Source organism: Ambystoma mexicanum, chromosome 2q (genome assembly GCF_040938575.1).
Source record: "Ambystoma mexicanum isolate Mex_15411 chromosome 2q, UKY_AmexF1_1, whole genome shotgun sequence".
Taxonomy (NCBI): Eukaryota; Metazoa; Chordata; class Amphibia; order Caudata; family Ambystomatidae; genus Ambystoma; species Ambystoma mexicanum.
The window spans coordinates 965,245,466-965,261,374 of record NC_090924.1 but is presented as its reverse complement, the minus strand read 5'-3'; the positions used below and the strand labels follow the sequence as shown (position 1 = coordinate 965,261,374).

Below are 15,909 nucleotides of genomic sequence, written 5' to 3'. Positions count from 1 at the left end.
GTCAGTACGTGCAAGGCAACCCAGTAGCATCAGCAGCCACACCCTTGAGACACGACTGTGTCCATCCGGGCCCCCTGTGTATGACGTGACGATTGTGCTTTGGCGGTCTTCAAGTATTGTAAGTTACGGTGGTCCATGATGACTGTGACCGTGTGTCTTGCCCCAAGAAGATAATGGGCCTCATTAGAACTCTGGCGGTAGCCGTGACGTTAAAAATGGCACGGCTCCCACCGGAGTTGCATTTTTTCCGGCACCCGTGAATGGACAAGAACCAGGTCATGCTGAGTTAGGCGGACCCGGTACTTGCCCATTTTCGGGTGCCGGAATCAAGGGCCTCCTCATCCACATTCTGCCTCAAGGGGCTGAATGGGGATGGGGATGTTGGATGCACCGGCACAACTCTGCATGTGCCAGTGCATCCAACGTGCTCTGCTCGCAGGTGCCATTACACCCGCCAGGAAAAACCTGAAACGGTCCCTGCGAGCAGAACCTGTAGTATGGCAGTCTGGGAAGTACAGTACCGGCATGCTTACCGGTGCCATACTTCCTAGACCACCATGCTCGTAATGGGGGCCAATGTCTCCATGTGTTGAATGCTGCTTTAATCGCCAGTAATTCCTTATCCGTGATTGCGTAGTTCAATTCCGGGGCAGAAAACTTGCGGGATCAGAATGCGACGGGATTTAACTGTCCTGTTTCCGGGTCCCCTTGGGACAATTCTGCTCCCATGGCTACGTTTGAAGCATCTGTTTCAACCACGTATGGCAGGTCTGGTCGAGGATGTCGAAGAACTGGTGCTGGGGTGAATGCTAGTTTCAGCTTCTGAAAGGCTTCTTTAGCTTCTGTGGACCACTGGAATTTCCTGTTCTTTCTCAGCAGGGAAGTAATTGGGTGTACGATTTGTGAGAACCCAGGTATAAATCGACGATAGAAATTAGCGAATCAGAGCATGCTTTGCACTCCTTTCGTGGATGTTGGTGAGGGTCATTGTTTGTTTGTTTGTTTGTTTGTTTGTTTGTTTATTTATTTATTGTGCGCACCGGACCCTGAGGTAGCAGGGCGCAAGAGAACAAGGAAGTTCACAGCTTGGTCATATACGTTACAAGTTACAGGTTATAGAGCAGTCAGAGTGGACATTTCTTGACTCTGCCAGGTAGTGCAAATGCAGGTGCAGATAAAACACAGTCAATCAAATCCATGGCAAACGAACAGTATAGCAAGTCAGTGGCGAGCAAACAATATAGTGGGTCGTTGCGTGTCAGGTGAAGTACAAGTGGAGGTGAGAGGGGTAGAGTGTAATTTATATTGCATTGGAGGATTGCGCCCACCTTTCGCATGCCCATATGTACGCCCTGTGGTGTGAGCATGAAACCGAGAAACTTGACCTCGGTCACATGGAAAAAACATTTTTACAGCTTGGCATAAAACTGGTGTTGTCAAAGCTTCTTTAGGACTGCCTGGACATGGCCAACATGTCCTTCCTTGGAATTTGAGTAGATGAGAATGTCATCTATGTAGAAAAGTGCGCAAACGTCCAATAGTTCACGGAGCACGTCATTCATAAAGAATTGGAACACCGCGGGGGCGTTGCATAACCCTAAGGGCATGACCTGGTATTCAAAGAGGCCATACTTCGTGCGAAAGGCTGTCTTCCACTCATCTCCTTTTCTGACTCTCACAAGATGGTAGACCCCTCGTAATCCAGCTTTGTGTAAATCTGACCGTGTTTCACCTGATCCAGGAGTTCTGGTATTAGTGGTAAGGAGTATCTGCAGAGGCGTTGCGGCACGGTTGCAGCCCTCCCAGGAGTTGCATCACCCCCGTCAAGTCTTTCCCTCTGCGCATAAGCTGTGAGCAGCAGCAGTTGGTGGCACTGTTCCTGCGTGTATATGAGAAAACGTGAGTGCGCTGATTGGTGACTATTGTACCTCTCAAACCCATCTACCCAAGGCGCGATTTCTGTGGGCATGTACCGGCCCATAGGGCTCACCTGTTAATTATTCATGGTAAGCTCTCCATCCTGCTACTTCTGGCAGGGGCGCTTGTCGATGGGATCTAGTTCCTTCACTGATCCCTGGTAAGTAATAGTCCAGTCCAGGTGCAACTATGCTTCTCCTCTTGTCTCTTTCCCTTTCTGTTTTCTCTTTGCCTCTTCTCTTTTTCTCTCTTGGCATTATTGCTCTCAATATTGCTGTTAATTCCTGAATAAGTTTTCCTCTTCTACTTTCTTCCCAATAGATGAAAAAGCAGCCCAAAATCAGCTGTGGAGGCACGGAGTGCGGTAAAGAGGAAGATAGATGAAACCGCAATGTCCGACAACAGGTGAGTGATAATTTATGACAAAGCGCAAGATTCGGTGATAGCGCGACCTTAAACTGAATGTCTTAAGTCTCTAACCTTGCCTTTCGTTTTATTTGCAGGTGCTGCGGTCGCTGATGAAGCGCGTCGTGCTGCGGTGCCAAGATGAAGATTTCAGCGTTCTGGAAGATTTGAAGAAGAGCTGCGGTACCAGGATGAAGATGTCAGCGTTCCGGAAGATTTGAAGAAGAATGTTAGGATCAACGAAGACATGCACAGGTGAGAGCAGGTTCCCCAGGTGCTAAGTATGAACACAGGAATCAGGATTTCCAAAGGTAAGTTAATCCCAGGTGACAGTGAGCGTTACGCTGCATGGAAGTGCCGAATAACGTGAAGCATCTGCCTCGTGGATCGGAGAAGCTTATATAGCTGCGATCGTGGGCACGCCCACTAGGCCTGGCTTGCCTGCCACACCCAGTTGCCTAAGGGTTCGGTGCACTCTATAAATAAACTAAATTAAACTAAACCCTGCCACTGCTAAAGAGTCAGCACGTGCAAGGCAACCCAGTAGCATCAGCAGCCACACCCAAGAGTACACGTGGGGTTGCTTTAGTGATGGAAGTTCCATGTTAAATGCACCATGCACCCGAAATGAGGTGTTATGTTTCAAATAAAAGCATTCTTGTCTCAAATAAAATGTTCTTGCTTACTTTTATTCATGAGCCTGATGCCAATGGTGTCAGGACTGAATCCATCCGGGCCCCCTATGTATGTGGCCCTTTAATGTTTGTGTCCTTGGCCCGATGACCATGACAAAGGCGGGGAAAGCCGCCCAAGAGAAGGGAGTTTTTCTCCAGGACTTTAATTGTTTTTTTCTTAGTGGTAGGGTCAGCATAGTTCAATTTTGGACCAAGGACAGACTTTACTTTGGACTTCAGAATCTGACAACAAGCACCCTAGTTAGTTGTGTTAGGTAGGGGAACCTGCAGACTAGGGAAAGATAGGCATTTTTCTATTATTTGAATAAAAGTACCTTAATATGGCAACCTTTAATCTGTCCCCTCCTTCTGACCCACCACAGCTCTCATTTCCCTACACTAACATATCTGATGCCAGTACAGATTTCGTTCTATTGCCAGGTAACCCCTACTGTGAATGTTAACCCTATTATCGAATTCCCTCATTGACAAATGACAGTGGGTAGTCTCTTTGCTCCAGTGCCCTTCCTTCAGATGACCGTGTATCAATCTTTTCTTCACTCTTGCTGATGCCACACACACACACACACACACACACACACACACACACACACACACACACACACACACACACACACACACACACACACACACACACACACACACACACACACACACACACACACACACACACACACACACACACACACACACACACACACACCCCCCGCCCCCCCCCCCCCCCCCCACCCCCCCCCCCCCCCCCCCCCCCCCCCCCCCCCCCCACCCCCCCCCCCACCCCCCCCCCCCCCTGGTTGTCCATCTCTCTACCTCATCTTCTATCTCCACCCTCCTGATCTCTCCATACTCCATTTCCAGGAACTAACTCCCTTCCCCTCTCCTCTTGTTTCTACTCTTCCTCCTGCCTCTCAGTTCCCTCTCTCTCTATCACACACTCCTCCAATCAATCCCTCCCTCCCTACTAGGGCAAGCCATGAACACAATCATTAAACCACTGTTTCAGACATCCTTTACATGGTTTTGAATGAATCAAGAATCCTTTACATTTCAAAAGTAAAGTTTTGTTTTCCTTCATCCTTAAACTATTTTGCTCTAACAACCAGTAGAGCCATTAGGGCCAGTAGGTCCACTCCCTCTGTCCTCGTACCATGCTTACAACCTGGCATTATGTGGCTATGCCTACCAGCTGAACTACTCCTGCATATTTTCTGGACACTCCCAGTTGACCATGTCTCCCCTTTTCCTACTCTCTTGCCCAGTCACCAACAAGAGGGTATGGCTGAACACTGCCATGGGACCAAGCACCCTCAACTAATAGATTTCAAGCTCCCCTCTTCTCTCCTGCCCAAATGTTGCCACTCCCTGAACATTGCCATTATCAATAGGATGATGTTGGTAAAAAAAGCAGTTCCGATAGTGGAAGGTGCCAGTGGGTCAAGCTGTACTGGGGCAGACACAGTAGAAGGGAAGGGTCATTGTAGGTTTGAGCTGGCACAGATTAAGGAAGGAATGAGGGTTTGCTGCGGTATGACTGACAAAGAGCTGGTGTGTGATACGACACTCCCTCATTGCTGTCATCACTGAAGCGTGTTGCAGTAGTGGGGTCTGTGGCAGGCGATCTGTGCTTGCTGTACACATACTTGTGCTACATTTTACAATGTGTGTGCATCAACGTGGTGCCCAAGGGACTCTGGCTTGTGTTATACTGCCTTAGTTTGCTTATTACTATGCATTCCTCCCAGCTAACAGTCTTAGCCTCCAGAAAGCTGAACAAGTCTCAGACCCATGGCAGTGTCATATGTGGGATCGACTTCTGACATCTTCGAATTTGCAAAGAAATCCTGAGCCTGCCTTACCCTCTATGCTCTTTGCATGTGTAGGCAATGGTCCATCTTTTGTGGGATCATCTCCTGCTGGGGCTCTTCAGTCTCTGGTAGCACCACCTCTGAAACGTGCCTCTTCTTGCTGCCCCGCCTTGCACCACTGTGGTGTCCTTTCCCTGCTGTTGGGGAGATACCACATCCCCAACAACTCCAAGATACAAATAAATATCCATGTGCTGCTGGAACTCGTAGAGTCACCTGTGCATAGATCAAGCTCCTTCTGATTGGTAGCCCAGTCTTCTCAATGCAACTCACCAGCTCCTTCAACCACTTAGTTTGGCCCAACTTCTTCCTGCCCAGATATTTTCCCCTACAAAGGACCAGCCTCTCCCACCTCCCTGCACCCCTCCTCAAGTACGGACTGCCTCTCCTTAAGCTCTGTCTCCACGCCTCAAGCTCTGTTTCCACCTCTTGGCTGACCACCTGTGACATGGGAGTAGAGTATTCCATCTCCACATCTCCCAAGGCACACCCTCTATATGAAACAGGTTTCTTAAAGTGTCAAACACAAGACAAGTGGCAAAGACAAACACATGGGTTCATGCAAGACTCCATGGGAACAGGTCCTGAGAACACACCAACAGTCTAGGAGGCGGATGACTAATAAACGGTAGAGGAAAAACTTTCTGGTTCCTAGTACGATTTTTGTACACAGTGGTAGTATAAACAAGGAAAGGTGTTAGGAAACTTTGTGATGTATTGTTACAGAGAGAGAGGGGGCAACACACACACAAACAATCACCATAAACAACTAAATGCAGACAAAAGGGGTTCAAACGAGAACATCAAATATGTCTAGCAACTAAAAAATACCTCCAGAATCATGCCAATACTACTCCAAGAGCAACAATAAGTAGGTTTGTCAACCCCTACCTCTACATCCAAACCCACAAAGGAAGCAGGAAGTAAGCTGGGCATTTCTTGATCTCGCTCAAGGCCTCTAATTTGCTGGTTGAACTCCTGTTCCAAGTCTCGAGTGTCTCAAGTCTCGAGTGTCTCAAGTCTCGAGTGTCTCAAGTCTCGAGTGTCTCAAGTCTCGAGTGTCTCAAGTCTCGAGTGTCTCAAGTCTCGAGTGTCTCAAGTCTCGAGTGTCTCAAGTCTCGAGTGTCTCAAGTCTCGAGTGTCTCAAGTCTCGAGTGTCTCAAGTCTCGAGTGTCTCAAGTCTCGAGTGTCTCAAGTCTCGAGTGTCTCAAGTCTCGAGTGTCTCAAGTCTCGAGTGTCTCAAGTCTCGAGTGTCTCAAGTCTCGAGTGTCTCAAGTCTCGAGTGTCTCAAGTCTCGAGTGTCTCAAGTCTCGAGTGTCTCAAGTCTCGAGTGTCTCAAGTCTCGAGTGTCTCAAGTCTCGAGTGTCTCAAGTCTCGAGTGTCTCAAGTCTCGAGTGTCTCAAGTCTCGAGTGTCTCAAGTCTCGAGTGTCTCAAGTCTCGAGTGTCTCAAGTCTCGAGTGTCTCAAGTCTCGAGTGTCTCAAGTCTCGAGTGTCTCAGGTCTCGAGTGTCTCAAGTCTCGAGTGTCTCAAGTCTCGAGTGTCTCAAGTCTCCTCATTGGGCAGCAGGACTCAAACCCATTCAAAATACTGCAGCAGTCCTAAGGGGGGACCGAACCTGCCTTGAAAGGTTGAAGCGTCCCACTGGGAATTTTTGTGGAAACTCAAGCACCCCTCTCTTGACTACTGTGCAGCTCTCATACAGCAGAGTTCAAAATGTGCTAGTAAGGTCGTGCGCGTATGCAATTGTAGAAGGTCCACGTTTGTCCATTCATTAATAATCAAAGAATCCCTGTAAATTTGTTACACACATGCTTAATTGTGGCTGCTTTGGAGAAAACATCCTTATGCGGACAGGTTGCAGTGTGGTTTTAGGGTTATTTAAGCAGTTTGTGTTCAAAAGTAGCTATTAGATGAGGAGATGGTCATTCACAGGTGGCCCAATGTAGTTAAATACCTATTCAGCATGTTTCGTGCTGACAGGCCCTTTCACAAGGCTGGGATGTCAATCATGGAGTCACTTTTTACACTGAATGTATAGCTCAATCGCAGTGATGAAATCACAAGACGTTAGAGAGACGCAAGGTTATTGTAGCGGTAGCTTCTATTAAAACTACCCACACCTAACATCGCCAGCAGAGGAAGGGGTATTCCGACGACAGTTTGAACTATCATCATGCCACCCCATTAGAGGTGGATATCAGTGCCCTTGCCACAAAGCCCCTAAAACTGTGGTCACTATTCAGCTCAGACAGCAATGTTCTCATTAACAAGGAATTGGACAACAACAGACACTCTGAATGGCTAGATTAAGGCAGTAACAGATGTATATAGACTTACATAAAATATACAATAATGTGTTGACAAATAACAGCAATAGAAATATATAAACACTCCTAATATCAGTATAAAAATGGGGACATGTTAACAGCAGTATATATGTGCGGACTCTGGCTTATATGTTCAGCAAACAACTTCCTTGAAACAATAAACACAGTGTAATGCACAAATATACATTCGACACAGAGGGCATAACTCTAGACATGGCAAGAAGAAGCCTTTGCCTATCAAGCACGCTCCTCTTCCTGGTGGCTGTGCCATTACTGGCAGGCAGTGGGGGCGAGAGGAAGAGGAAAATCGTACTAGTTGTAGCTAGTAGAACATCTGCCCACCAATGCCACAAGTCAATGAAGAGACTGTGCAGTGTGATATGCCACCTGTTATCATCATGGTGTCCACAAAGGGAAGGAAGCAATGGAGAAGTAGCGGTTGGTAGAAGCCTCCATTAGCCCCTCACTCCATGGGCTGGGGGGTTATCATTACCCATCGTCCATATTCACAATGCATGATCTGCAAGTATTGTGGAAGATTTCCTAGGACATTCTTCTTAGGATTCCCCCATCTCAAAATGGGAGCATTGCAAGGATCCCACCAGGCCTACTGAGCATATACAGGTTTGTGGGGGTTTGGATCCCAAGATTTCTAAGGAAAATAGTGGAAAAGTGGGAGGGCGGAAAAACCTACCAGATGAGCGTAGCAGAATCATCGTGGCCACCCAGGGCAGGTAACTATGTCAGTATGGTGGCACTGTAGTACTATTGCCATGTCTAGACTTGGCAAGGCTCCACCGAAGCCTGTCCACCACCTGCAACAGGATGGTTCTTCATGTGCAGCCTGTGGTGGACTTCACGCGGTGGTGCAATATATGCTGAGGCTTAGTCACTGCCCGACTCCGAATTGGACCATGGGTTGCTCGAGGGGAAAACCCCTCCTTTGACAACTTGCACCGTGGGTTAAGCTGCTGGGCCGGGATTACTTTGATCGATGATGCACATGTATAAATGCCACAAGTTTGCATACCTGGCATTGGGGGTGCTGGTAGTTTCCTCCGCTGCTGCCTTGAAGTATCTATGGTTTTCATCTAGAAGTAAACCACATGAACAATTCAACCAGTCAAAATATCAACTACATTGCATTTCATAGTACTGCTCCCTTAGTAAATCTACACATATTTCACATACCTGGTTTATTTGCTGCTGTTCCCGTTTTCTGGTGAGACGGACACATGGGGAAACATTTAAACCTGCGTGGGTAAGGGCTGAGATCCTACTTTCGATATCTGAAATCTAAAACAAATATAAGGAGGGCATTTAACTTTCATACTGTACTTTTTTTAAGTTATTAGAGAAAATATAAATTGTACATTTTAAAGTTGAACAGGAATGCTTAAAAACTATCACAGCTAAAAGATTCCAAGTGCTGTACAAAATCCATTAGTTATGTACTTTTATGAAATATGTACAGTATTGGTCGAAAAACCACTAAAAGCATTATGTTGACCCGAGACGCCTGGGAGCACAAGTTCCTAGTTCTTCTAAAAGTAGTCAAATGTAACAGCCTACAGTGAAACCTCTGGAGACCTTCGCCCAATATATGGCTCAGAACAGAAAAGGCATGCAAGGCATATACAAAAGTTTTTAATAACACGTATTCGAAAATTACAGTATTCCTAAACTCAAGTTCTACATAATCAACACATTACGTTATGAAATTTCCCAATAAATCCTTTCCAATGTTCTCACTTAATGCTTATTGGAAAAGGTGAGGGATTATTGCAGAAAAAAAACTTCCTGTGTTTTTGCTCATTTTGCCCAGTAAAACCACACATTTCATATAGAACAATTCTTGTGCTTTGCAACAGATTAAAGTTTACAAATAAATCTCCTGTTGCAGAATGGACGATTGGCGGTAGTCTTCAATGCACTTCGAGCGATGGTTAGATTGACCATCTCAAGATGAAAGAATACAAAGTAACTACTACTTCCTCTTCTCTTATCCCTGCCTGTCTGTCCGCCATTCAGACATGGCGTGCAGCTCATGATCTCTGTCTTAATGCCAGTAAGACAGAGATCCTTCCCATTGGGACGCCTGTGCCCTCTTTTCCTCCTACCCTCTGGCCACCCTCTCTGGGCCCTCTACCCTCCCCAACATGTAAGGCAAAAAACCTTGGGGTCATCTTCGATTCTGCTCTCTCCTTCACCACTCGCATCACGGGCCTTACCAAGAAGGCCCACTTCCAGCTCCACCTCCTCAGAGGCACTCTCCCTTTCCTCACCTTCCTCCAGAAGCTCAATGTCTCCAGAGTTCTGGTACTCTCTAAACTGGACTGCTGCAATCTTCCTCTTTCCTCCCTTCGCCCCCTCCAGCTAATCCAGAATAGGGCTGCAAGACTTATCCTTGGCCTCAAGTTCAGAGACCGTATCTCTCCAGACCTAAAATCTCTCCACTGGCTCCTGGTGGATGCAAGGATAAAATTCAAGACCCTCTGCATCATCCACAAGGCTTTCTGGGGCCTGGGACCATGCTAGCTCCAACCTTCCCTCCCTAAATACTCCCCTGCTATATCCCTCACTCCGCGAACTTCAACTCTTTGATTGTTATGTTATGTTAATTGAATTTGTATAGCGCACTTTCGCCCAAGGGCATCATGGCGCTGGAGAGGGAAAGCTGCTTACCGAGGAAGAACCAGTACATAAGAAACAGGGAAACTAAAATAAGATAGTCTTAAGAGCTCTTCTGAACCCCAGATGGTTAGGGGTACTTCTAAGTGATTGAGGCAGACTATTCCAAAGTTTTGCAGCGGCAATGGAAAAATCCCTGCCGCCAAACCTTTTGCGGTTAAAACTAGGAACAGCGACAAGGTTGGTAGAGGACGAGCGTAGATCACGTCCCGGAGAGTAGCGAAGGAACTTAGCTTGTAAAAACTCAGCTCCTTGGCCATAGACCGCATGATGAACGATGCAGAGTGACTTGAAATGGACCCGCTGGGCCACTTGAATCCAATGAAGTCGACGAAGCACTGGCGAGATGTGAGCGCCATAAGGAGAGCCAGTAGCTAGCCTGGCCGCCAGGTTCTGCATGCGCTGAAGTCGCTGTGTAAGGCCAATCAGTTGGGAAAGATAAAGAGAGTTTCTATAATCCAACCGTGTCAGAACTAATGCCGCCACCACCGGGGAGCGGGTGGCTTCAGGTAGCAAAGGTAGAACCCTCTTGAGAACTCTAATCTGGTGATGGGCAGACTGGCACACCACAGTGACCTGGTTCGACACAGAGAGGGTGGCGGACAGAATGACCCCTAGATTTTTCACTTTGTCCACTGGCCCAGAGAAAGGGCCCAGAGACGAGGGCCAAAAAGCAGGGGTCCACAGTGAGGAGATCGGAGGGCAGCCCACCACCATAACCTCCGTTTTGTCGCCATTGAGTTTGAGCCAGTTCTGGTCCATCCAATCCCCCACCGCCCTAAGACACTCATGAAGGCCTGACGAGGCTCAAACCGGATCTTTATCTAAGCGGATCAGGATTTGGGTGTCGTCAGCATAGGAATAGCAATTTAGTCCATAGGAACGGATGAGGTAAACCAGAGCCCAGATATAAATATTAAATAGGATCGGAGAGAGTAAAGATCCTTGAGGGACACCACAAGTGAGGGGACAAGAGGAGGACAAAAAAGGGGGCATAGCGAGGGTCTGGGTGCAATCTGAAAGAAAAGAGGTGAACCATGCAAGGACAGAGCCGGATATCCCGATCTGCGCCAACCGTGAGAGCAGAATGGGATTATCAACCATATAAAACGCGGCTGAAAGATCTAACAGGATCAGGGCGCCGACTCCGCCTGCATTCACCAGTCTGGACATATCGTCTTGTACAGAGACAAGCACGCTTTCCGTACCCCTTTCTGGCCTAAAACCAGCCTGGGCAGGGTTGAACATTTTTGAAGACTCCAGATAAGAAGATAGAAGGGGGGTGATAAGGGACTGCAAAAGTTTGGACAAGAAGGGGAGTAGAGAGACAGGACGAAAGTTAGCTGGAATTGTGGGGTCAAGAGAGGACTTTTTGAGGAGGGGGATAACCCTCACAAATTTCAACTCTGAAGGAACCAGTCCTGACTGGCAGGAATTGTTAATGGTGGCCGTGATATAAACTAATATGTCAGGGGCAACCTTTTTTATGATGGTCGCGGGGATCGCATCCTCATGTGAAGATGATTTGATTTTTAAAAAAGCCGCTAAGACCTCAGCCTCAGAAAATAATGGAAAAGTGGACCAGTTGTCAAATGCTTCTCCAAGCAGAGAGAGGGGGGCATGTAGTTTCCCTCTTTCCCATCCCTGTTAATCACCCTACTGCCGGGGTGGCCTGGTACTTATGAATTTCTCAGGATACCAGGCCCTTCTACCCAGTCGATACCAGCACTGTCCCGCCCACTGCACTGCCCCTTTGGGCCCTGCTTAGCAGCTCTGAATCCCACCCTTGGGAATCACCTGCACTAGGACTTAGCCAGAAGCCTTGTCCTTTGCTCCCTTGACATTTACCTCCCGGCCCCCCACCAGCACGTGTCTATTCCTTGCCCCCACAGCAATCCCTCTCTCCTGCACTTCTATCCACTGCACTAGCATGTCCGAATACCACAAGGCCTAGTAGGACCACAACTGTTTTACTGTTTTGCCAATGTTACTCTTTCCCCTGTTCGCATCCCATTTAGCCTTGTGGCGCTTTGAAACACAATTCTGTTTATGTGCCTAACAAATGCTCAATAAAATAAATAAAAATAAAGTTTTCTAACACGTGTTCATAGTGGACAAGGCACGTTATACACAATAGGCAGCATACTCCCCCAGAACAACTTCAAGCATTAGACTGGCGATCTCATGGTTTGAAGAGTAATGTTGAACACATGTTGCTAGGTTAAGAAAACACCAAATCGAACATTCAGATAACCTTGCCATTGACGTAATGTGAATAAAACATGACAGAATGGTAGCAAAATTTGCAGATTTAGAGAACAGTCAAATACAGAATGACATCTGCATGCTGCTCAGTAGTAGAATAATGGAGACCAGAGAGAAGTACTTTACTTTGAAGTAATTCCTTCAAAAAACCTCATCTAATTATACAGGGGGTTGTGGGTAAGGGGATAAAAGAGGTGGGGAGGGGCTTGCGAGTGAGGTACTAGTACAGGGAAAGGGAGGAATCTGGGGGGAACCCCCCCCAGTGGTCGAAATGGGCGGGTGCGTTGATCCTCTACTTCTTTTAATTAAGGTTTACCGTTCCTATACTTTTATTTTAAAAAGAAATCGTTCTGGAATGGTTTCGTTTTAAAATAAATTGTAGGAAGCAGTTCAAACGTGCACTTTCAGTGCAGTGCACTGGACGTTCCCTTGAAAAGCAGGTTCATGTGTTTTGGGGTTTGTATTGTGCATGGGAGGGGGGTATGGCGATGGGGTTTGTGGGGAGCGGTGCAGGCCGGTAGTGGACATAGTTCCACAACTTCTTTTCGTAGACTTCGACCACGGAACCCCCCAAAATAAAAAAGAAAATCAATGCATGTTTTCGAAGGAATTACTTAGAAGTAAATTACTTCTAAGTCATTCCTGTTGGTTAAACGACATGGAACCTAAATTGGGACCAGTCTGCAAAGAGGCCATGGTAAGAGTGAAGGGTTTCCTCGTAAGGCCTACTCCTCCCTTCGCCCGACTAACCTATTCCCCTCTAAGATATCCTACCATTTTACAGTACACACACAGACCCTCTCCACAGATGGCTGCCACAGGCCTAACGTTATCACAACAATAAATGAGCCATGGCTAAGCACTCTGTAAGCGATATTCAATCAACACTACAGCTAATGCCTAGTCTGGGATGCTGAGGAAAACCCTTATTGATGTATTTTTATGTCCAGTTCAGTACTCTGGATGACAACCCTTGTATAACACCCCCTCTTAGAATCCCCCTGACCCCACTGAGCCAAGAAGTAGGTTTGTTTTGCAAATTAAAAGGTTTATTTGAAAATTTAAACTATATATATATATATATATATCACACTTCTATAAATACATTGATAATGGATATTACACTTGTGAATATGAGCAGTAATCAGCAAGAGGTAACTTATGAATAGGAACAGAAGAATAAGGTGGGAAAGAATGCTTTATATGGTTCAAGGAAACGCAATGATGAATGAAATGCAGTACAGAAAATAACTTGATATGGCTTCAACAAAAGACAATGTAATCACTTTTCCTTGACAATTCACTCCCCCCCCTATGCAATGTAAGAAATGGAAGGACAGCACACAGTCTTCAAGAATCCCAACAAAATGCAATACGAAATGCAGCTCCCCCCCCAGCAAGCTTAGAGGAAAACAGGTAGAGGTTTGAAACACAGGCCCAAAATGCTTTGAATGTGATGACAATGAAGTGAGAAATGTGCTAAAAATGCTTTTAATTCCCTCTAGAGGTTCAGGGTGGGTGATATCTAGTTTATATTAGTTCAGGCTCACTTTAGCAATGCCCTATGTGTAACCAGCAGGTTAAAACGATATTTAGCAAAGGAAAGCAAGAAGCTGCTGATTTTTACACGTGGCTGAAATTGTGCAAAATGTCAAATCGCGGCAAATTTACTCGCGCGCGTCGAGCATAATTACGGAGGCACTATAAGGAGTAGGAAGTCGGTTCTAGGTTCGTTGAAAAGCCTAGGATCTTAGCTTTAAGATGAAAGTAAATCTCGTTCTTAGCACAAACGGTTCCGGAGATACGGACGATTTTGTGAAAGTAGTTTTTCGGATTTGAAATTTTAAAGCTCAGAATGACAGATGACAGTTCTCAGTTTTAAAGATGACAGAATGACACGATTCTAGGAGGCAGTTCTAATAGGCTAAAATAGTTTGGATTAGATTATTTTAAACTAAGAGATTGGTTTTGGCACAGTGAGTACTCACACTATATTTTTGAAATAAGCCGTCAAGGTCTGGTCAGGTTGGACGGGACTTCCGGCGGTTCTGCTCACAGCGTCTGGGTCAGCTCTGTTCTGCTGTCCTGGGTCTGCTAGGCACCGGTTCTCTGGGTCGGGTTCTGCCTTCTCTGGACACAGCACGGCTCCTGGTTCTGGATGTTTCTGTCACAGGGTTCTAGGCCAGAATCAAACAGCTCAGCCCGGCTATTTGAAGAGTTCAGTTGCAAAAGATTTTGAGGCCTGCTGACAAATACTTTTGCTTGCAGTGGGCCTTCTTGGTTCAAACTTCTGTAGTCTCTGTTTAGCTTGGAAGTCTAAGTGTTGGATCTCTGGATGTGAAGTCGTCGGTCAGCACGCTCCGCAGCAAATGGAATTGAATGTCTCTACCTGTCCTAGCAGTCTCTTTTTATGTGTTTTGAAAATTGGTGTGTGCCTGGGTCTAGCTAAGCCTGCCCCTCTCTACTTGTCATTGGCCCAATTCTCCCCTCTCCCATGATTGGGGGAAGGAAATGGATTGTCATCATGATGAGGTCTGTTTATGGGTGAGAGGATCCTCCCCTGGTCAATTTGCCCACAAATCTATATTTGATTCAAATACATATTTCCCAGATACACAATTTGTTGAAATTACATGTACACATTATATATTCCTTATGGTCCATGCTTGTCCGCCTCTGATCTTCCTGGGGGCTGGCATTCAAAAATTACAACATTTTGCGCTTTTTGACTGGGTTACCAATATCGGACATTTACCAAAAATGACACATGTGCGCAAGGAGTATGGACATTAATTGATGAAGTGTCAGATTTTTAACATGCAGACATTTGGAGTAAGACCCTATTTTCCGCTAGCAACCCCCCAGCATACACCACGGGGTCCTAACACCTTAAAACGTGCACAGAAAAATCACAAGAATAATGATATTACTTATATAATTCTGACAAGTCCGTACTATGAATTATCCATCTTTTTTAAAATTATGCTCTGGCCCAGATGGGTGTGGTTTAGGTTCCAAAGCATATGGGAGAAGCTTCTGCCTGTCCCCGCTTCCAGCTCGGGGTCTCCCAGAGGCACTTCTCCTCCCACTTCTCCCAAGAGGAAGCCACTTTACGGCCCCCCAATATAACATTTGCCTGAGTCCAGGACAAGGCTTTGTTCAACCTCCTGCGGTGCCCCTCCCCTAATCTAATCAGAGAGGTGTCAACTCCTTTTGGTGGGGAAGCAGGATGCAGCTAGGCCTGGGAAGAGTGACTGAGCAGGTTTCTCCTGTCGGGGGTAGTTGTCAGGCAGAATTCAGCTAAATGTCACTTTAGTTCCCAGTTTAAATCAAACTTACACTTTTTACATATACATTAAATAATTACTTCCTTCAAGTCATTTCAGAATATAGTTTTACATTGTATCCGACCTCTTAACAAGTTTTTCGTTGGCCTGGTTTGTGTTCCTCTGTTCAGTTTTACACAAAAGTCTGGTGATTTTAAAACGCTGGCTTTCTGATACAGTACCGGTATTGCATCCATTTTTGGGATCTGTCTTGAATTACTGCATTTCAATAGAGTGGTCTTTTGCTTGATAGTATAGGACCCTTGCTTAACATTGTTTTGATGGCATCCTTACAGTAGAGTGGTGATGTGGAACCCCCCCACAAGAAGGTTGTATCGTTGGAGTGGTCTTGTGCCAACTGCGCAGTTCTCCTGGATTCTGGCGTGAATGTAGGCGGCGACAGCTCATCCCCACATC

The 15,909-nt window shown here is 46.3% G+C and overlaps 1 protein-coding gene across 5 annotated transcripts in view; it reads right to left on the bottom strand.

Moving 5' to 3' along the window:
• MYRIP (myosin VIIA and Rab interacting protein) overlaps positions 1-15,909 on the bottom strand; it is a 2,049,246-nt gene that overhangs the window by 303,962 nt on the left and 1,729,375 nt on the right. For all 5 annotated transcript variants that reach the window (XM_069648262.1, XM_069648265.1, XM_069648266.1 and 2 more), the window contains exons 14-15: positions 8,402-8,506; positions 8,241-8,301 (exon numbers count right to left, since the gene is read on the bottom strand). In XM_069648262.1, the coding sequence (XP_069504363.1) occupies positions 8,241-8,301; positions 8,402-8,506 (166 nt within the window). The remainder of the gene's footprint in view (positions 1-8,240; positions 8,302-8,401; positions 8,507-15,909) is intronic.